The sequence below is a fragment of the Pseudovirgaria hyperparasitica genome (genome assembly GCF_010093815.1).
Source record: "Pseudovirgaria hyperparasitica strain CBS 121739 unplaced genomic scaffold EJ05scaffold_1, whole genome shotgun sequence".
In the NCBI taxonomy this organism is placed as follows: domain Eukaryota; kingdom Fungi; phylum Ascomycota; class Dothideomycetes; order Acrospermales; family Acrospermaceae; genus Pseudovirgaria; species Pseudovirgaria hyperparasitica.
In genome coordinates this window covers 2,183,610-2,204,628 of record NW_022985549.1, presented here as the reverse complement: position 1 = coordinate 2,204,628, position 21,019 = coordinate 2,183,610, and the positions used below count along the sequence as shown (strand labels likewise).

Below are 21,019 nucleotides of genomic sequence, written 5' to 3'. Positions count from 1 at the left end.
TAGGGCTCTTTCGTCCAAGAAGACAACAGTTCATGGCAGGGACATTGCATACTTATAAACACGTTCTAACATCGGCTTCTTCACACAAAATCACAGCACCCGGAGCGGCCTGTATATACGGCCCAATCTTATGCACGTAACGAAACTCCCACATTCTTATCTCCAAGTCAACTTCTCGAAGCAGACTATCAACGAGGGGTTCGACGTCGATCAGCTGTGCTATTTAAGCCATAACAGGTCAGAGACAAGAGTCTTGGAAGGATTGGCAAGGGGCAACGGTGGCTCATGCGCGGCAATCGCGATGATAGTTACTGATGCCTATAGTATCAGTCAGTCATTGTCGCCGTGTGATTGGTTATAAGACTTTGTTTTATACTAAGGAGTTGCCTTTTTGGGAAAGCACCCGGGGACCCTTTCGAGATCAATCTAGATAGTCACGTCTTGGCTGCGGAGTACCGACGTTAGGACACAAGCCTCAATGTTTTTCACGTACGGCTGCCCTTCACTGCATACACAAGAGATTCTATGGTTACCATCTAGTACAAAGTGAAAATGTGTCAGGTTACACAAGGTACTTAGTGGTGGTAGCGAAGTGCGTAGCTGGCTACTCTAGTGCTAATAATGTTCGCGGCGATTGTATTATCTACGTAACTGTCAGGTTATAAGTGGATATCTCCACATAAATCTAAGATGTATCTAGGATATCAAGAGAAGTCTTAGTATCTGTGACCTTCTGTCCCCGACTCAACGGCTCTAAAGCTTAGTGTACAAGGCAAACTGATGTGTCGTGCAAGTCATACTTCTTATACTTCTGCGTCGAAAGGATTACGAACAAACTGTAGATGGGATGTCAAGAGTTAATTCCCCAATACTCGATACGGAGCAAGAGCATCAGATAGATAACGATACGGCACTGGGTTGGAGCTGCTTAGATGCATCAGGGAGCTCTTTGCGTAGCTAGTATACGGTCACAGAACTCGAGAGGAACTGTAAATAGAACTAGTATTGTTCTACGATGTGCTCCATAGGTATAGAAACATTCCATCGAAGTTAAAGAAAAGAAATCCCAGTGACTACAAGAAGAACACAAACACCATCATTGCCGTTGCTCCATTCATCTGTCCGAGATGCAGCATCTCTAAGATGGATGTCGTAGTCCCCACGCTTTTGATACCAATATACATACTTACCGGGACTTTATAGCATATATAAAAGGTTCCTGCGCCCACGAAGAGTGACTAAACCCTGTGCTGCCACTTTGTCCTGCTCGTTGCCACGGTCAGATACATAACGCATGATGGTACCAACGTGTTGGTCTTGCACATCGAACCAAATCGTTCTTTCGCGCACACGATATGCGAGCTTGAGCTGCGTGGAGAATGCGCATCCTCCTTCGAGCAGATACGCATAGTCTGATCCGAGATGGCGAACATGATTGATCACTTCATCCTTGACCTTTTCAAGGGTCTGCTTGGGCGAATCATCTTTCTTGATCAAGACATTAATGCGGCCCATATCTCCATCAGCGCCCTCCTCGTGCAACGAACGGACCTTGAGCTTGAGTTCGACGAAAGAGTCCCGAGACGTGCTTCTAGTGATGGCAGCGGTAGATGCCGTAGGTACAGCTGTATTCATGTGGACGTTCGAGTGGGCTTCTGCCAAAGCGGTATTGTCAACCGGAACAAGCATGTCGTTCTGCTTCAAATTTGGGACGACCTCCATAGTCATGGACCGGTCTGCAGTCGGACACTGAAAAAATATTGTTAGCATATTTCAAAACATGTAGCTGGACAGCCTTACAGTCTCTACTAGAGTGCACTTTGTGCCTGAGCGTATACAGGCTGAGCATCGACGGATCACTGAGTTGACTCGTGGATCGTACACTCGGCACACAGTAGAGCGTCTATTGCAGGGTTCACAGGGCGTTTGTACATCCTGACCGCTATCTGTATCGTCGATTTGATCGGCACGTCGCAATTCTCTCTGCCGTCGCCTTCTTGAATTAATGGACACAGCGATATTCCGACGCCTGTATCCAATCTCGTTGGTTATCAGTGGCGCTGGAAGTGATGCTACATCGCGACCGGGATTTTCTACGGCGCGTCGTGTCACTTCTGTCGACTTGCGTTTTGGTAAAGCTCTAGTTGACCGTGCCTTAGAAGGTTTGATATCCCAGACCTTAGATGCGGCACACCAGGCTCTAGCAGCAGTCGACTGATCAGTCTTAGTCTTGAGTGTATTCCATGGTTTGAATCGTCCTCTGAAGTTGACGTGCTCGAAAGATCTATGACTTTGGCCTGCTCTGTCTGCACTTATCACAGGCAATACATTGCCCTCGTAATCTGTCCAGGCTATAAAGAAACGAGGTACAAGAGTACCATTGTTGAATGTTGCGGACATGTATACCACGTTTTTGGTACCTAGGATGTTCGGTCTACCCTTGCATTCCGGAACTCGGTCCGTGTACATACTGATCTTGTCTTCACCGACTCTGATCTTGGGGTACTTACGATCTTTGCCTGCGACAACATAATCGGCTGACGTAAGGCTGAGAGCACTAACTATGCTGGAAGGCTCCGTAACAGCCCGTTGATATTTCCAGGGGATCAACTTATCGTCGTCGTTTTTATTGTCGTCTTCTTCTTGTGCTGCAGTTGCTGTGAGCTTACGTCGTTTCAACCGATTCTGTGGCCCGGCAACCTGTGTCTGCTCAATCCGTTGGCAGCGACGTGAGACGCTGGGAAAGGCACGAAGAGCATCACGGATATTTGCGAACGGCCGTTCGTTCTGGCTCGATGGGTCCAAAATCGATATGATAAGCTCCACATGTAATAGATCGGTCTTGTAGTGGTCAGAGAAATCGCCAATCGTCTTGAAGCCTCTGTCCGAACTAGGTTCCAACAGCTCTTCGATGTCCTCTTCCGTAGGATCCTCTCCACCATACACATACTTGGTCCAACTGATGATGAGTTCATCAGGGATATGTCCAGACTTATTCATATCCGCTACAAGCCTATCGTAAAGCTTAGTAACGAGCGTTTTGTTTGTCATTGTACCTCGAGCTTTCATGTCGTACGGGGGCATACTGCCTTCTGCACCGTGTGTACCACCATCACCAGTATAGGAGACTACCAGCTGTAGTACTCTCTGCTTGGTAGGCGGTTTGGACACTCCTGGAAGAGGGTTCAGTGGCATAAGGACTAAAGCCTGACTTGATTCGGCAGGAGTGATTCTCTCCACCGAATTGGAAACTTCACCCTTGTTACTGCTCGCATCCCCTTTAGTAAGCTCGCCTGAAGCGGTTTGAGTCGTAGTAGCTTGTACGGGAAGGGAATGAGCTGGAATAGGCCGAGATTCAGGAATCCTGGGTATGTCCGGGGAAGGAAATTTTGGCAAGAAGTGCGCATACAATAGAGTCTGGCCATTGCTATCGGCATTCTGTTGTAGCCATCTGAGCCAGCCTTTGCTGGTGGGACCAGGAACGCATTCGCCCACAGCGTGGAAGTGAAGATTCCATACGGATCTGTCTTTCTTATACTCCTCGAAGGCAAGGTCCATTGCATCCTATGTAAGCTTCAGGTTAGTATAATGCTATCCAGATCACTCCACTCGATACTAACGTTACGCGTCTGAATGTCATCCTTATCAATGGTGAAAGAAGGATTGCTATCAGGCGGGTCATCATCAACAGCTTTCAAAATGATGCTCGTCGGCAATTCAGCCATGCTGAAGTATAATAGAAAAGTGTGTAGATTTGAGAGTCTGATGATGAGCAAAGCTTGATGTCGAGGGGTTAAGTAGGAGTGAAGCATGTTGAAATTCCCCAGGATGGTCAAAGCAATACTCGTCACGTGAACTTTGTTGACTCTCGGTACATGCGGGCACACGCGAGAGGAACTTGATAAACGAGAAGTGCATGAGCAAATAAATGAAAGAGGTCTGGGTTTAGCAACGGAATAGATGTGATTGACATGCATCCAGCGGATAGGAGAATATGAATAGCTCTGCTAGCTATACGAATGTGCCCTTTGAAAGACGATTATATAACTCTTGATATGCACATATCCATCACTATTGTCATACATTGATACTTTTATATACCACATGTAGGTGTAAGCAACGATATAAGTGAGTGCTCGTATCTTTACCTGTCACAGCCTCACTGTTAGTGATAATGATAGGAAGCTAGAGCAGTGTAAAAACATCGAAAAGAGTGTGTACTGTCATAGAACATCAGTCTGGTAAGGATTCCCGGGGTTTCTCTACGCTATAAAGTCACCACGCTAATATCCGATGACAGTAGTCTTGGTATGAAGGATCGACTGTCAATGTCGCAAGGAGACCAAGACAGTTGGCTAATGCTTGCATCCCTTCGTCCGCGAGACAGGCGCTGAATTTGGACTAAGATATCTATCAAACACCAGAATAAGCTTATCGATCAGTCTTTTGATAAGTTCATGGTGATGAAGATGACTGCCGAGGTTGAGGATGAGACAACAGAGTAACAATAGCAGTGAGAGGTGAAAGAGAGTTAAGTGAGGTAAGTAGATTCAGAACTGGACGAGTGAATCCGCTTCTACTTGATGTGACTGTTACAACCGAAGTTAAGGGAAGAAACTCTTTTACAACTCACGTCAGGAGCCAAGGTAGTTCGAAGAGGTTAGTCCAGTGCGCCAAGAACCGCCAGGGAACCTAGCATCCATGGAAGGCACGACCCATCATACATGACAGGACATTAACTCTATTGAAGCAGTGTCTTCGCGTGACCATATATGACCGCTAGATCAACAAACAATCTATCAAACAACGTTTCAAACTGGCGGTACTAAACAACCCGAAAAAGTTCCTGATCCTCAGCGTCGCTCTGTTCTTAGGAATCGCTTTGATGCTAAGCTCTGGACGCATTGGATCACGACTAACCTCGATCTTCCAACATATTGGTGGAGCACGCCCTATAGGTTACTCTTCGCAGTATAGACCATTGACGAACTCTACCATGGCCCCTACAAAGTACAGCAATCCCCCGCAGAAGGCACCTGTTTTCTACGCTAAAGACCAGGATGCCTCGAGAATCATTGAGAGAACTAAAGAGCTGGTAAGTGCCTCTCGCGATCTTTCTGTTGCAGTAGCTTGTGTACTGTATAGGACGAGGACTGTGGCATTTCAGAATCCTAGATATCTGCTTACAGTCACCAGTTGGCCAGAAGTAAGGCCGTCACAGATGCCGTGGTGAAGGACATCAAGGCTTCCGATGCACGATTCGATAACGTACTCCTACCGATGGCTCTCGATGACAACGAACTAGCAACTGAAGCACACATCATCGGGTTCTATTCCGCGATATCCACGAGCCAGGCATTGAGGGATGCTTCTACCGAAGCGGAGCAGCTCATGGATGACTTCGGAATTGAAGCTAGCATGCGCGAGGATGTATTTGCTCTAGTTGGTGCTGTCGCACAAAGAACAGAGAAGCTAGACCCGGAGTCCGCACGTTACCTGGAGAAGGAACACAAGGGCTACCTGCGCAACGGTCTAGGAATACCGGAGGGTCCTCAGAGAGACCGTTTTAAAGACATCAAGAAGAAGCTTAGTGAGATCGGAATTGCGTTCCAGAAGAATCTGAACGAAGAGAAAGGCGGTTTATGGTTCACACTGGAAGAGCTCGAGGGCGTTCCACGGGATGTTGTAGATGATCTTAAGAAGGGAGAAGGCGAGAACGAGGGCAAGGTTCGTTGTTTATGGTCAGTAACCAATAAGCACCACCAACTGATCTCCCACAGGTCTTCCTCGATTTCAAGTACCCCAGCTTGTTCCCAACTCAGAAGTATGCTTTGAGTCCCGAGGTCCGCCGGAAAGTGTTCGTCAGCAACGAGAATAAGGTCAACCAAAACGTTCCTCTATTCCGCGACGCTGTCCTCCTTCGTGACGAAGCAGCGCGCCTCCTTGGCTACAAAAACCATGCGGAGTTTAGGATCGAAGATAAAATGGCTAAGACCCCGAAGACTGTCAACGACTTTCTTGGCGACCTACGGGAACGTCTAGCACCTGGTGGGCTCAAGGAAATTGAAAAGCTCCTCGAATTCAAGAAAAATGACTACAAGTCTCGTGGTCTCGAAGATTCGTATGATGGGAAGTACTACCTCTGGGACCACCGCTTCTATGATCGTCTGATGCTAGAAAAGGAGTTCCAACTTGACCAAGAGAAAATCGCGGAATACTTCCCACTCCAGACGACCATCGAAGGGATGCTCAAGATCTTCCAGGAACTCTTTGGTCTCGTATTTATCGAGATCGTGGGCGAAGACCGCGCCGCTGTCGCCGAGGGAGGTGATGGTGATCATGTATGTTGGCACAAAGATGTCCAACTGTTTAGCGTCTGGGACGATGAGAGTGAAGGCAATGGCTTTGTTGGCTATCTTTACCTCGATCTGTTTCCGCGTGATGGTAAATACGGCCATGCAGCAAATTTCAATCTGCAACCCGGCTTCATCAACGCTAAAGGTGAACGTCATTATCCCGCGACAGCACTTGTATGCAACTTCTCGAAATCCTCAGAGAAGAAGCCTAGTCTACTCAAACACGACGAGGTAGGTGTAACGCGTTCCCAGAGCTGTCAAAGGATGGCTGCTTTTCTGCATTACAAGATATCTGATTATATCAAACCTTCCATTTAGTGAGAGAATGCTAATAGAATGTTAATGTAGGTCGTAACACTCTTCCACGAGCTAGGCCACGGCATTCACGATCTAGTCTCCAAGACTAAATACAGCCGTTTCCACGGTACGAGTACTGTGCGTGACTTTGTGGAGGCGCCATCTCAAATGCTCGAGAACTGGTGCTGGACACCCTCTCAACTGCGCTCGCTTTCTCGGCATTACTCCTATCTCAGTCCCGCGTATGCTGAAGAATACGCGTCGTCCAACCAGAACACTAAGCCTGAAGAGCACATTCCGGATGCGCTCATCAATAGTCTGATCAACACTAAGCATGTCAACGACGCCCTATTCAATTTGCGCCAGTTGCACTTTGGCATTTTCGATATGACAGTGCACACGCCGGAAAGTCACGAGGCTATCGAGAAGTTACCGATACCGGAAACGTACAACAGGCTTCGACATGAAATCAGCAAGCTTGAGGGACCAGAGGCGTTTGGCGAGAGCTGGGACTGGGGCAACGGACAGGCCACATTTGGGCACTTGATTGGCGGGTATGATGCTGGGTACTACGGATACCTGAGGTGAGTTTTCATGTGTAAAGATTTGTCTTCAAAATTCCCTCCCACAAGGATGTTTCTCCGTAGACACCTATCAGTGAGCCATGATTCTCCTGGTTGGAAGACGACGATTTACCCTTGTAGCCGAGAATTGTGCTGACAAACTCATAGCTCCCAAGTTTACTCTGCAGACATGTTCTACACTGTCTTCAAAGCGGACCCGATGAACGGCAAGGAGGGCAGACGGTACAGACACACTGTGCTGGAGCGCGGAGGGAGCCAGGAGGAGATGCAGACGCTGGAGGACTTCTTGGGTCGCAAGCCGAGCACTGAAGCGTTCTACAAGGAGCTTGGTCTGAGCTAGACATAGAGTTATGGGAGACCTGGTCTGAGAATACGGCCATGTTAGATCTAGACGTAGCTCAATAAGATGATTTTAGAAAAAGTCGGTGCGTGCACTCTTGCTCATAATACAAACGCATTGTGCCGCCAGCGCGCTTGAACTCGCTTTACATAATTGGATAAAACGCCCACGCTACTCTTCATACTGAGCGCTCATCATACGAATGCCCGCTGATCATATGCCCGTTCATCGTATGCCCTTTCAGCGCTATGCCCACATGCCCTAAAAACACAAGAACCCGTACATTTCAGGCACAACCCGCCACATAAGACCCCAATCCACTGTCAATCATGTACATGACAATCTGTACATATATCCACTCTCCCACCACTTTGGTCACCGCCACGGACTCGAGCTCTGCCCACCCATGTCCACGCTCTCAAAGTCCATCTCCCACTCATCCACCTCCTCGAATTTCTTCCGCATTGCTTCAAGTCGCTTGCTGCCTTCATCGCTGATTATGCTGGTATTGCCTTCATGAGGCATTGCCTCCGCACTGTCATCTTCTCCGTCGTCATCGTCAGCGACAAGCGCAAACGAGCTTCCCTCCTCGTTCTCCTTGTCCGAGGAGAGGCGGCGACTGTAGGTCTTTGACACCCTCGTACCCCGCTTCGTGGTCTTAAGTGGCAAAGTCGTAGTAGTCTCCGTAAGAGCAGACTTTCCCTTGGTCGGTCTTTTTGCCGTCGTACCTGGTGGTCGACCGCGTTTCTTGCCGCTAGAAGCATTGGCACGTGTAGGTGTCTTAGTTGATAAAGCTGCGACCCTGCGGTGGTTCGGACGCGACAGCTCATCCCCGTCGGGTCCGAGTGGCGCCTCTTCCGTATCAGAGTTTGCGATATCAAAATCGTTGTGGTGGCGTCGACGCGGTAAGAGCGTCTGGAGGCGTGCAGTACATGCGGTGTCTGAGGTGGGTTTCCGCAGGCCACGCTTGGTCTTTGGAGGAGACGGATGCACGGATGGAGCAGACGGAGCAGATGAAGGTGGTGGGCTACTCGACATTGGATCTGCCAGAGTCTCGCTGAAAATATCGTGGTCTATGTTACTTGGAGGCTCATCTGGTTGAGTCTGTTCGATGATAGAGGGAAGGCTGGATGGTGGATCGGAAGGAGGATGGGAGGCTTCGCGAGGGCGGGTCGGCGATGATATGGCAGGTGGTGAAGAGCATACTACTTGAATCTCAGATATCTCCTGGTCCTGTGGCTGCGGAGTAGAGGTTGGCTTTCGAGGACTGACGCGAACTTCTGGCGAAGAGCGCTTTCGTTTCCGTGAACTCGATGTCTGCGGTATATCTGAATCATTCCCGGACTGCATTTCCTGCGTAGACACCGTCCTAACATTGATGGGTGTTGATTCATCGTCCGGGTTGAAGTCATCAAGATCGAAATCAATCGTGTCGATATCACTCGGTTGTTGTACCATGCGCAGTATACTGGGCTGCCGCGCTCTGCGTTTGAAGTTGCCCAAAGCAAGACTCGAGGCCTCAACGCCCGGCGTACCTCGCATCTTGAGCGCTGATTGTGGTCTGCGGATAGATTGTGGAGATTCGGTATCGAATGAGTTTTCGCCTAAGCTTGGTGAAGGAAGCGATAGTTCAGATTCTTCCAGGGCAACGATCCCTTGCGTCACGGACGTCTTTGTAGATGTGGGCTTTGGCGTCTGACGCGTTGTAGACCCTCGAGACCTTTGGACTGAGATGGCTTGCGCTGATCGACTGGATTTTGCTGGTGTGCTGGTGGTAGGCACCGAAGCAATTTTCTCACTGGCTTGAGCGACTTGAGCGGCCTTTGCCTCGTCCCTCCTCTTCTTCAGGGCTTCAAGTGTTTCGTTCTGCGCAGATCCGAGTTCTCTCTTTTTGATAGTCTTGCGCGGTCTCTTAGTCCTAACCAATGTTGCAGCCTCGTCAAGCAGTATGGGTCCAGCGCCACTCATTGTGAGATCAACATCATCCGATTGATGCTTTCCACGCGGAAGACGCGTTTTCTTGGTGGTGACGAATCCTTGGGAGTCATCGCTAACCTCCGTCCCCGCATCAGATGCGACCCGTGCAAGTGGATTTTGCGCGACGCGTGTTACCGCGGTATTCGACGCAACTTTGGTTCGTTTCGGTCGCGGCATACTTATCAAGCACTTCTGTTGTGGAAGATAGTGAGCTTGTTGAGCGGCGGAGAGGTTCCTGGCCGGACAATGTATGAAGTGGCGCGTAAAGAACCGATGATGCGTGTTGTTTGCCAAGAATTGAATATAAGGGACCGTGCACAGCCCTGTCATAAGTCCACCAGCGCTAAACCAAATCCTTAGACCAGATAACCTCTTCTCTCTATATTTCCGTCATCCAAATCATGTACCGTCTGCCGTTACGATATACGTGATCTGACATATCAAGCTCCTTCTCCAAATGAAATCGTCTAACCTGCCTAGATACTCTTGTCGCTAAGGCTCTAACCGACAGGCACAGGCATGTCAAACGTTAGGGATTGTTTCAAGAACGGCTTGATACAACCCCCAATCTACGCGAGCGGTTATAGAGAAAATGACTTGGTTCCTCGTATCACCACTTTTCTTGACGCAATAGTTACAATTCAGGCTGCTTCGATCTAACCTTCATTGCGAAATCGAACGATTCAACATATATGCTCTTTTTCCTATTCCAGAGATGCCGAAGATCAGGTCAAGAGCTACTTGGGTGCTGACTATTCATTCCATTTATATGTGATAGTCTGATACAAGGCCTCGCTGTCCCCTGCCTTTGTCAAACAGTTCGGCTACAGGTGAAATTATCTACAACCAGCATAGAGGTGTCAGTACTATGCCACAGCTAAGCTATAAGATCTCCTATGTCCGCTACTTGCTCTGTCTAATATCAACTACCACTGTCACTACATTTCTTGTTCCAAGTCTATATCACATCTTATATTCCTATACCAACGAAGTCAAACGCCAGTAACCATGTACTCCATCAACGAGGCTTTCCTGATCCTGGCTTTCACAGCGGCATATGTCGTCGACGCAAGTAGGTTTCTTCTTGTCCTTGTCCGGTTACAGGGCATTAGCCTAACGACAACACTTTGGCACTTCTCCCTAGCCACCGCGTCGCAAATTCGATGTCCTAGTAGTGGTTATCATATGGACATGTCAACTTCTTAATCGTTAGCAAGCTACAATATCTAATATGACGAATCGTAGCACCTTTCTCCTTCCAAACCCGTCAATCAGCCTGCTTCCTCGTTGGCACCACTACTCTTCCCGCCGAAGTAGCTGACGTCGCCACCTCCCTCGCCTCAACCATAACCTGCTCTGCCGACGTGACAACGATCGGCAACGTACCAGACGTAACATCCGGCAGCACCACTTTCTCTTCCATAGACTTCTCCGCATCCTCTCAATCCCCGCTCCAGTTCGCCCTCAGCGAATTCGCCACATCTGACCCTCTAGCATCGACGTCCCTGGCTACCTTCCAAGACAAACTCAACGTCTACCTCGCTACCGAAGCAGGAATTCGAAGCGAAGGGGGCAGCTTAGCCATCAAAGTACCCAAGTTCTTTCTTGCTTTCCAAGTTGCCCGGATCAAGACAGCGCAGGGCGAGGCAATCTCAGACCCCGGACAGACGGTGGAGCATCTGTTGGGGAAGGTAACAAAGAATGCCGCTGGGGAGAGCGCGGATCTGCTGGATCAGGTTACTGCGCTGGCGTCGCAACTTTCGTGAGGCTATACATATGTGTATACGATATCGGCGCATTGCTGCGAGGTCAGGACTGTTTTATGGGGTCCTCGCGTTAGCCTTAATAGGATCTTTTCACATCTATATGCCTTGACTCGACACGTAGTTTAGTAGCATTTCGATCTCTCTTCTATAGTTCTACGCTCGCTTTCGCTCTTCATACTAGCCCCTAGAACAAATCCGGCACTGATATACCCCTAGGGTTACAACGTGTGTACAAGCAAGCTATAGCAGAAGCTTGTTCAGGCTATTATTAGAAAGCTTCGTAAATCGAGAAAAGAAAACCATCTTTGCCTTATATAATCATATCAACAGCGATACACGGGATAGAATCGATACAAACCATCTAAATAATAGTCAATCGACAGCTCACAGATGCCCATCGTGTTGTACTACGTATGCTACAGAGACTGTTACACGTGGCAGAGCTGTGCCATGCTCTTACCGGAAGACAAGATGCACGACGTTGAGGGACACAGTATCCAAAAGACGCAGGCCTTGTCACGATTGCAGAGGATGGCATTGTACGTTTAGTAGATTACACCACTCAGGAGTTCTTCCAACGGTGGTGAGACGAATGCCTCCTCTCAGGGGATTCTGGGATCGCTTCCAGATGTTTTTGACTACCTGTTACTTGCTCCAATTCGATGGTCATGGGTGTATTTTCATACGGAAAGCCGTAAAAGCTCTCTGGAAGCCGTGCCAAATTGTATCCTTCAAGAAAAATAGGCTATGTGAGACTATATTGGACATAATGATATTAGAATGCTAGGGATCCGACGGGACGTAGGAGGAAGAAGCAGTGTAAGCAATAAGTCATGAAAGTGCTTGTAATGAAGCCAAAGGTAAGGCACAGCTCCGTACGAAGAGAAACGATGGGAGTCAAAAAAACTCTGGCCATTCATCTGCCAACAGGAATTGATTTGTTCGAGCAGATATTTATGCAGATAATATAAATGGTTCTAAGGCACGAGAGCTAATGATCTACCAATCCCACCATCTATGGTTGGGGTTTATCAGATCATTAACCGTCTGCATGAGATCCTCAAAGGCGTGACCTTTATGAGGCCTGTACTTTCTTGACAACCGCCACGACTTGAGGGTATAGACCATGATCCTTCTTGAGTCCACAGACCTTGGTGACCACATCTTCAGCGCTGTTCTCCTTCAAGATCTTAGCTAGCTCGACAGATTCCTCGTCATCCTCGACATTCTGGAAGCGGAAACCCATCTCGATGGCTCCGAGGAGGTTGTCAACCTTCTCACCCATCTCAACAAGGTGAGCAGCAGGGTTAATAAACCGCTCTTTTCGGCTCAGCTTACGCAGAGGAGCACGACCGACACGTAGAACTTTGTCCTCAAGAGCCGGGTTGGATATCCGCTTGATGATAGCCTCAACGTAGTCGTTCTGCTCCTTTGTGTCGATCTTGTGCTTGTTGGAGATCAGGTGAGCGGTCTCCTTCACGACTGCACGAATGGTATCATGGATCTTCTTGTCGGCAAGGACTTCATGGATGAGGCCAATACCTGCGTTGTATCCATAGTATGCAGCAGTAGCATGAGAGGTATTGACGGTGAACAGCTTGCGCTCAATATAAGGTTGTAGGTCCTTGACGAAGTGGACTCCCTTGATCTCGGGTTTCTTTCCACCGTTCTCGAATGGCACTTCCTCGACGCACCATTCATAAAACTTCTCGATCTTAACATCCAAGACGAAGCCCTCAGGTTGCTTGGGGACAATGCGGTCGACGGCACTGTTGGCGAAGCGAGCCTTCGATGAGTCCGATGGAATCTTTCCGTCCTTGAGATATTCTGCTTTTACATGCCCTTCGATGAACCCACGCCAGTTATCTGTGGCGTTGATAGCATTCTCGCAAGCAATGACAGCGAGGGGGTAATCGAGTTCTCGTACTGCAATGGCCTCAGCCACAGGTTTCGAGATGCGTGGCAGAATGGTGGGCCCGACAGCACAGGTGACAACATCAGCCTCGGCGATCGCTTTCACAACCGTGGCGAAATCATCTATGCCATGGAGAGCTTTGTAGTGGTCAATGGTGAATTGCCTCTCGCCATCATCTCCAATTTCGGTAATCACATATGATGGAATCTTGTTGAGGTTGTCCACGAGTTTACGGTCGACATCAACGAAAGTGACTTCATAGCCGGAGTTGTGTAAAAACCTGAACGATCTTGTCAATGGTGTTCCCACAAGTAATGAGCTTGGTTGGTTCTCACTCGGCAACGAAGCCACGTCCGATGGCACCACCACCAAAGTGCACAGCTTTCTTTGTGTAAGACATTGTGAGGGAGTATGAGAAGGTGTCTGAAGACTGAGGGGCTCTCAGGATCGTTGACGAATTTATAGGGTAAAAGCGGTGAGTGAAATAAGCTGTCTAGCCTGTACAATGCAGGACGAGTGGGGGTGACGTGTATGTGCGGCGGGGAGGGAGGGGCTGGAAAGCTATGCACGCCCCTGTCAGTCAACGAATTGGTTGGATATAACGTTTTGATGGGACAAGGAGGTGTTGGTTTGGGTTTAAGATACTCACAGCAGATGAAGTGAAGGTTTCGAGTAACAGGGGCAAAGGTTTGTTTGGGGTGAAATTTTGTTGGTAAATACAACCTTGGAACCTTGGAAGGTGGGATCGGCCCAGTCTTGATGCAGTGAAAGAGGCGACAAGCCCGGCGGCACGAAAAACTACCCCTCCCTTCATTCAATCCTGACGAGCATCAGTGGCGTACTCCAGCTTCATATGGAGGTTGCATGGATTCGTATCCGCCGCGCCAGTAGAGATACGGCATGATCGCCAATGAAGGGTCGGTACCCTCGCATGATGCTGGCACAGAGGCCGCGAGTTGACGGGACAGTAGATGCGCGCGCATGTACGGATGCCTAAGATACATGATCCGAATGCAAAGTCCTGAATTTGAATGTCCCTTTATTACCTAAGAGGTAGGTTGGCCCATTCATGACTCAGCAGCCCATTGGCTGGAAAGTCCTACCAAATATCGCGCCGTAAGGACATGAACACCGCTGGAGTTCTCCAGGATTAGTCCAGGCGCATGAATGTTAGTTGATCGTGCTGAGTATCATTATTGTACGTCAAGATTGATTGTCGCAGATATCGCAATATCATCATCAGCCGAGAAGTACTGTTAGTGTGGAAGGAACTACTCTCATATGGAACGCTAGCACTTAGCACTTTGTACTTAAACTGTCTCCTAGAGACTCAACTCTTTCTCTAATACAACAACTTCATTCAATAGTTAGTACTGTCATCCAGACAGTGCGATAACATCAGCTACCAATTATATCAACCGAAGACAAACTCACTATACCGCTGAGCAAGCTAGGGAGACACCGATAATCAAGTTTAATACCGTTGATAAAGATACTAAGGGGTACGTCCCATTCTAAGACCCATACTATGGCATTACCTTAGAGTGAAGTATCTAGCCTCTATCGAGCTGTATATACTCACTGGCAACCAATATTATTACCTTAGCTGAACCCCTCGCTTCCTAACATTCCTTTGTTCGCTATATTTTTCCTTTACAAAGAGAATTAGTATATCTACCAATACTGCCTTGTCGGACTTCTCAACATCACAAGCGTCACCGAATTGTAGCTTCCTAACACTATTCACCCAAGAAGGGTTACTTACTCAAAGCTTGTGAACCTACGCTGGTAGATATCCACTGCGTAATCTCTGGAATGTAAGCCGGGTGCTTAGTTGCATCCTAGACAACACCCTTCGTAAAGAAAAAACCGTAGTTCTATCACACGCGCGTTATACATTCTCTAGAGCGTGCTCTTGAGGACACGACCGATAGACCAAGAACTAAGGGGGGAAAAGGGAGTATAAATACATATAAAGAGTACTCTACATAGTATTTCAGCTAGAAATTGTTACAATACTATAGCTTATACCTAGGTTTTCGAGCACATGTATAGACGATACTAAAAATGATTAGCAGGAACCCCAAAGAATGGTTGTCGTTCTAAGTAGCCCCAGCCGTACCAAACCTTCCACTTGGGTACCCAGTAATAGCCCACCTGGCCCTTTGAAGTACAGTCTCTGTCAATATAAAAATGCATCCACCTAATATCATCCACATGGGCAGTTTGCTTGCCACCCCTGTTTGTGACATAACTAATCAAATCTCCAGCCTGTCCTACTTCCATAGTAGTCCTCCCAATATTAAACTCTATTTCGGTGCTACCTCTTCCTTGCTCGACCCATTGGATTTGTTGGTCTTTGGCACTCTGTAGATTCCCGCCCTTGTCAACATCGTGGAGATTCGTGGTGCATACGACTTTTCCTGTTTCAATGTCTTTGGACGTGTGTAGTTCGTCGCCGTTCACGACGAGAGGGCTATAGCGTGGTCCCGTGGCTGTATCGTCTATGCCACGGCCCTCAACGGCGACGACAGTGTTTTCGTGAAGACCAGGATAGGCGCTAACTACGCAGGTGCTAGCTACTATAGTGATAAGAGCGTGAGAGAAATGCATGGTAGAGGTTCGAAGTTCGCGATCGGTCGCTCGAACCTGGGTTTGACTCGCTAATAGATTTCGATCGATAGTAGATGGAACTCGATGATGGAGTAGAGGTAATAATGGATTGGACTCGATAATGAATGGACTCGATAATGAATGGACGCGATAATGGCTTGGACTCGATAATGGATTGGACTCGATAATGAATGGACTCTATAATAGATTGGAATCGATAATGGATTGGACTCGTTAATAGATTGGGGTTTATAATGGTTTGGACTCGACAGCAGATTGCACTTTTTCCCTGAGTGACCTACAGTGTCATATCATGCCAAGCCCAGAGTTTGAAGTATTCATAGCTCATACACATATATACTATTCGAGCGACTTTTGTGGAGCGAAATTACTAGAATAAGTATGGCGTGAGAGGAACTGGGAACCCTAGTTTGGCTCTAATGAGGTAATTGTCTCACGAGTATGTCACTACACCAGAATATGTCACTACATTGAAACATGCTAGAGTGTCGAAACATGTTAGAATACAGCTTATCAAGAATTCGTTTTTTTAGCTTACCTATAGTCCGTCCTACCTTTAGCTGGTCGACTAATAACCTAATCGTCGCGAATAGTACTAATTAAATTTAGAGTGTGAATTAAGAGATTTAGATTAGATAGAGAGAAGTACAGAGTATTTAGACCTAGCTATTATAATACCTATATATCTCTAGAATATAGTATTAAAGTATATTAGATTTCAATAGGTAATTTATATAGTTATAAAACATAGACCATTACTACTACCCAACGAACCTCAGGTGAGTCAGAAACGAACTCCAAGTGAGGCATAACCAAAAACGATGTCACTTGAGAAATAGTACTAGCCAACCTCAAATTAGTATTATCATGAGGATGGAAGTGGATCTCTAGCGTGTAACGCAACATGTTCATGATAATCCTGCTCTGTCCGTGTCACATCTCGGCTCCGCAAAACGGGTTCAGGCATGAATAGCTTGTTGTACCTGTGGATATACTGAAACCATTCTCTGCAGGTAATATCAGCTATGTCACTGGGTGGCAGGAGTTCTAGAGCTTGGACGACGTACCGCATACATATCCGGATGATCGCGCATCAGAACCTCAGGATCCCAAGCACAGGCAACGAATATCGTGTCGATGCCACTCGAAAGAGGCGTCGTAAATATGTTGGCAATTTGCAGCCCAACAAGGAATGCGAACGCAACGATGACTGGAGTGAAGCCTCCGTCTTTGTTGTATGCTGGGTCCGTGAAAACCACGTACAGGTACGCTAAGAGGGCGCATGCGTAAGCAATAAAGGTTGCGCCCATGGTCAGAACAGGTCCAATGAGACATTCGTTGACAAGTGCGTCAATGCCGCGCTGTTTGATCATGCTGATACAGTGTTAGTGGCTGGTATATGTAGCTATTTTCTCGTATAGAGTATGCTTTGTAATTGCCCAGGTGACGGGCAGAATCGCCCTGTTATTTAGATGTGAAAGCTTGATGGTGATGGTTGAACAACGAAATATCCACTTACGTCCAGGTGTCCTTTGCAGCGGGAATGTACGCTTTACCGTAGAGTGCAATATGTGAGAAGGCATATCGGTTGAGAAATGAGACCGCCCAGTCGAGGATCCCAATAAGGCAACCGAGGACACAGAAACATATACTCGCAACCTGGCGATATTCGTCAGCTCGCGCTCAGTCTGGTGATGATTCACGATATGACAATCAGGAATGGGCGGAACTTACCATATCGCCCTGGGCTGCTTCTTGTTGGCGAGCAACTGAGCAGAGCTGGCGAAGGAAGTTGATGATTGCAACAATCAAGCTACCAAAGCTAATGCTACCGAAGCTATAAGTTAATGAGCGTTTCAATGCTCCCCGAGTGGCACCTTTGGGAAAGTTATTTTGGCAAAAGTACCACGACCCGTAAACACCTGAGATCCTAATATCGTGTTAGCAGCGTCTATTTTCATGTGCATTCCAACGACCTACGTGACATGGGTCAGATTCTTGAGTGTTTCACTAATCCAGTACATTGCGAATGTGACAAATACGATCAGGCCGATCACCTTGCCACTGCTACAGCCACCACCAGCTCCAGTGTTGCAGGCTGGGTTATTTCCCGGCTCATAATGGACGTATATGGCAACCAAAGTGACTGAATACCAAGCTCCAAAGGCAGTAGCTAGCAAGCCCGCGAGAAAACTCACTAGATAAACATGCCCGAAGTTCTTGGACACGTCGATGGCCGTTTGCAGCATGAGTACGGAAAATGGAATGCGCTTAATCCACGTCCAGAAACAGAAGGCTGCGAATACGGCAAATATAAGAAACACAATTCCTCCTGAGTAGTATTTCCGGGAGAGCATATAGATGGCAGTGACAAATGCGAAGACAATGTTGAGGATGCCCGTCACCCATATGAACTGCTTAGTGAACATTCGGGCCAGCCAGACATAGCCATAGCTAAGAACAATGGCGACTGCGAGAACAAAAGCGAATAGAATAATAGTGTTGTTATCGAGAGCGAGACTAGATGCGCCGTAAATTCCATTTCCAGTACGTGCGCTATTGCTTGCTACAGGATGACAGTTAGTACATTGACGTAATATACAGAGCATAGCTACTTACAGTAACCATGAAGCGCAATTCCACTGACAGCTGTATAGCCAAGAAATACAACGATGAACTGCGCGAAAGGTGTAAGTACAGAGTTTGGTGGTCGCAAATCAGAATGCATCATCGACGTACAAGAATACCTGCCCACACGTCGTTCCATTTTGGCTTATCTAGTTTGAAAGCTTGCTCGAAGGTCTGCTTCTCTCCATTCGGCGGCGGTTGGTAACCGTACTGTGGGGGTTGTTGCTGGGACTTCTGCTCCTCAGTTGGTGGGTAACCCTGTTGTGGTGGGTATCCTTGCTGGCCGTTCACATATTCAGATCCAGTATTGCTATAGTAGTCCGCAGCTTCACCGCGTTGTGCAGCCATATTGAGCGATGTAGTAGACACAATTGGAGGCGAGCAGACGGCGCGACGTGAAGAATGAGGTTGATCGCAAAGGTGTTTGCAAAGGAAGGGGAGTTTTTGTTCTACTGTAGGTTTGCGCGAGATCTGATCGGCCGGGTGGCTTGAGCTTGGCATGGTTCCCTGCAGTCCTGAAGAGCACAGACCAGGATCGAGGCCTACCTTATCGAATACGTCAGAATCGTAGCTACAATGACGGATTCGATTCGTGCAAGGCCATAGGAAGTAATTAATATCGCTTAAGTTGCTAATATCAACGAAGCCTCCGACTTTGTGATAGTTGTGGCCTGTAATATCGTCGAAAGCCTTCAACATTCAGCATGTCCTCATTGCTCTCAGAACGCGTCTTTGCTGTAGCGCCACACTTTCGCCTTCCAATTTAAAATTGAGGTCGAATATAATTCGTGTGCGCTATTGGAGCCGGAACTGTTAGGTTACTAGGTTGATGAGTTAATTAGTATTACCAAGGTAGTCATCAGTACTAATGGATTCTATGGAGCCTCGATAATTACTGGTACTAGCTTGGATGAGGGACTCGACCTGACGCCTTGATGCCTGATATATCGCGTGCCTTATGTCGACCACTTGTGCCTTACACGCTTCCACCTCGGAAAAACCTAATCCTTGTCAATGATTCTAAAAACTCATCGTCTGGCTGATTGAATTACTGTCCGGATGAGAAGACTTCCCCCTTGACGCGCGCTTTCATCCTCTTTCATTCGTCGCGCTGTTATCTATTACCTTCTTCCTTGCAACACTTTGTGGATGCCGCTCTAGATCTCGCTCCTTCCAACCTTTCCGCGATTGATATCCTCAACATCCCCTCTCCTATAGTCGCATACCACATCCAACATGACGATGTAGGCATCTAATCATTATGCCAAACGCTCGTGCCTAACCAGTTATAGATGGGATACTCTCACTGGGCGGAAGTCCACCTCTCCGACAACGCAGACCACTCCCACCTCAACCTTCGACGATAACGCCTCTTCCTCATCCGCTTCCCCCTTCACGTCTGACACCATCTCCGCACCTACAACAAGCTTCATGTTTGACGCCGCTTCATTGCATCCTCTCGCCAATGTCAACCAAGATACTCTAGACTATTTGACACTTGAAGACTCCGTTCTCTCAGACTTGCCCGGCTCGCGTAGCGCGCTGCCATCTCGAGGATGGAGTGATGATCTATGCTACGGAACCGGCGTCACATATCTCTCAGCACTCACAGTCGGTGGTGCGTGGGGCTTGGCAGAAGGATGGAATCGAAGTCCGGTCACAGCAACGCCACGCCTAAGAATGAATTACGTACTCAACGCAGTAACGAGACGGGGTCCTTTTCTGGGAAACTCCGCCGGCGTGATTGCTATGGTCTACAATGGTGAGTTGGACGAAGAATAGACTTACAACCAGCCTCTTTACCTGGTACTGACAATTAATCAGGTATCAACTCCACGATAGGATATGCACGCGGACGCCATGACGCGGCGAACAGCATCGTTGCAGGGGGCCTCAGTGGAATGGTTTTCAAGAGTACCCGAGGCCTCAAGCCAATGCTGATTTCCGGTGGCATTGTCGCAAGCATTGCTGGTGCATGGGCGTTGACTCGGAAGACTTTTTTTGACAATGAAGAGTAATCGCCCAGCGTCGAATGGACATGAAAGAAGGATACACAGAGGACGCACATGGTTTCATAAGACTATCTAGGATACACGTACTTGCCGAACCATGGTTGTTCAGTATGCATAGTCAAGCTGTCGGATGCATTTTGGTCAGGAGCGCGGCGCATTTGCTTTGCTATACTCCAGCCGTTACTCGGCTATAGCTCTCCCCTCCTCTCATGTATAGATGACCTATGCTTTGTATCAACACTAGAGATTTACTATCTTTGACTCGTTGAGCTCAGGCTCCTATGGCTAAGAGTCAACCAGGATCGTATTACCTGAAGACTACCGAACCGTTGGATAACTTCTTCCAACTTTTCGACCATCGACTTATTCTCATTCAGCCCTTCGAAGGGCCTATGAGACATGTGAAATCCGCTCTCATTCAATACAAACTGGTGTCCTGGGTCTTGACCTTATTCAACACATTTATGATCTATGTCATCCCCCTGTTCTCGCTCCAGCAACCGCAGTCGT

At 47.8% G+C, this 21,019-nt stretch overlaps 8 protein-coding genes across 8 annotated transcripts; 3 read left to right on the top strand and 5 right to left on the bottom strand.

The window, feature by feature from the left end:
- Positions 1-1,043: 1,043 nt before the first annotated feature.
- EJ05DRAFT_534582 (uncharacterized protein) lies at positions 1,044-3,995 on the bottom strand. The gene is made up of 3 exons (XM_033749193.1): positions 3,621-3,995; positions 1,801-3,564; positions 1,044-1,749 (listed from the first exon to the last, which is right to left on the bottom strand). The coding sequence occupies exons 1-3, from the start codon at positions 3,975-3,977 to the stop codon at positions 1,198-1,200; spliced, it is 2,673 nt and encodes an 890-aa protein (XP_033605639.1). The 5' UTR covers positions 3,978-3,995; the 3' UTR covers positions 1,044-1,197.
- A 1,001-nt stretch (positions 3,996-4,996) lies between these two features.
- EJ05DRAFT_496014 (uncharacterized protein) lies at positions 4,997-7,577 on the top strand (the record flags this gene model as incomplete). Its single annotated transcript, XM_033746322.1, has 5 exons — positions 4,997-5,095; positions 5,197-5,727; positions 5,781-6,587; positions 6,705-7,237; positions 7,385-7,577. 5 exons carry the CDS (start codon positions 4,997-4,999, stop codon positions 7,575-7,577), a joined length of 2,163 nt encoding a protein of 720 aa, XP_033605638.1.
- A 375-nt stretch (positions 7,578-7,952) lies between these two features.
- EJ05DRAFT_496013 (uncharacterized protein) lies at positions 7,953-9,731 on the bottom strand (the record flags this gene model as incomplete). Its single annotated transcript, XM_033746321.1, has 1 exon — positions 7,953-9,731. One exon carries the CDS (start codon positions 9,729-9,731, stop codon positions 7,953-7,955), a length of 1,779 nt encoding a protein of 592 aa, XP_033605637.1.
- An 831-nt stretch (positions 9,732-10,562) lies between these two features.
- EJ05DRAFT_496012 (uncharacterized protein) lies at positions 10,563-11,320 on the top strand (the record flags this gene model as incomplete). Its single annotated transcript, XM_033746320.1, has 2 exons — positions 10,563-10,626; positions 10,800-11,320. The coding sequence occupies 2 exons, from the start codon at positions 10,563-10,565 to the stop codon at positions 11,318-11,320; spliced, it is 585 nt and encodes a 194-aa protein (XP_033605636.1).
- Positions 11,321-12,242: 922 nt separating this feature from the next.
- EJ05DRAFT_28703 (NAD(P)-binding protein) lies at positions 12,243-13,894 on the bottom strand. The gene is made up of 4 exons (XM_033740489.1): positions 13,885-13,894; positions 13,571-13,796; positions 12,718-13,515; positions 12,243-12,640 (listed from the first exon to the last, which is right to left on the bottom strand). The coding sequence occupies exons 2-4, from the start codon at positions 13,633-13,635 to the stop codon at positions 12,628-12,630; spliced, it is 876 nt and encodes a 291-aa protein (XP_033605635.1). The 5' UTR covers positions 13,636-13,796; positions 13,885-13,894; the 3' UTR covers positions 12,243-12,627.
- A 1,402-nt stretch (positions 13,895-15,296) lies between these two features.
- On the bottom strand, positions 15,297-15,848 carry EJ05DRAFT_496010 (uncharacterized protein; the record flags this gene model as incomplete). Its single annotated transcript, XM_033746319.1, has 1 exon — positions 15,297-15,848. One exon carries the CDS (start codon positions 15,846-15,848, stop codon positions 15,297-15,299), a length of 552 nt encoding a protein of 183 aa, XP_033605634.1.
- Positions 15,849-16,530: 682 nt separating this feature from the next.
- On the bottom strand, positions 16,531-18,924 carry EJ05DRAFT_447611 (DUF580-domain-containing protein). The gene is made up of 7 exons (XM_033742278.1): positions 18,609-18,924; positions 18,489-18,546; positions 17,850-18,435; positions 17,604-17,799; positions 17,389-17,528; positions 16,937-17,243; positions 16,531-16,876 (listed from the first exon to the last, which is right to left on the bottom strand). Exons 1-7 carry the CDS (start codon positions 18,843-18,845, stop codon positions 16,829-16,831), a joined length of 1,572 nt encoding a protein of 523 aa, XP_033605633.1. The 5' UTR covers positions 18,846-18,924; the 3' UTR covers positions 16,531-16,828.
- Positions 18,925-19,733: 809 nt separating this feature from the next.
- Positions 19,734-20,515, top strand: EJ05DRAFT_482010 (putative mitochondrial import inner membrane translocase subunit TIM23; the record flags this gene model as incomplete). The annotated part of the gene is made up of 3 exons (XM_033745133.1): positions 19,734-19,741; positions 19,790-20,259; positions 20,322-20,515. The coding sequence occupies 3 exons, from the start codon at positions 19,734-19,736 to the stop codon at positions 20,513-20,515; spliced, it is 672 nt and encodes a 223-aa protein (XP_033605632.1).
- Between the last annotated feature and the right edge of the window lie 504 nt (positions 20,516-21,019).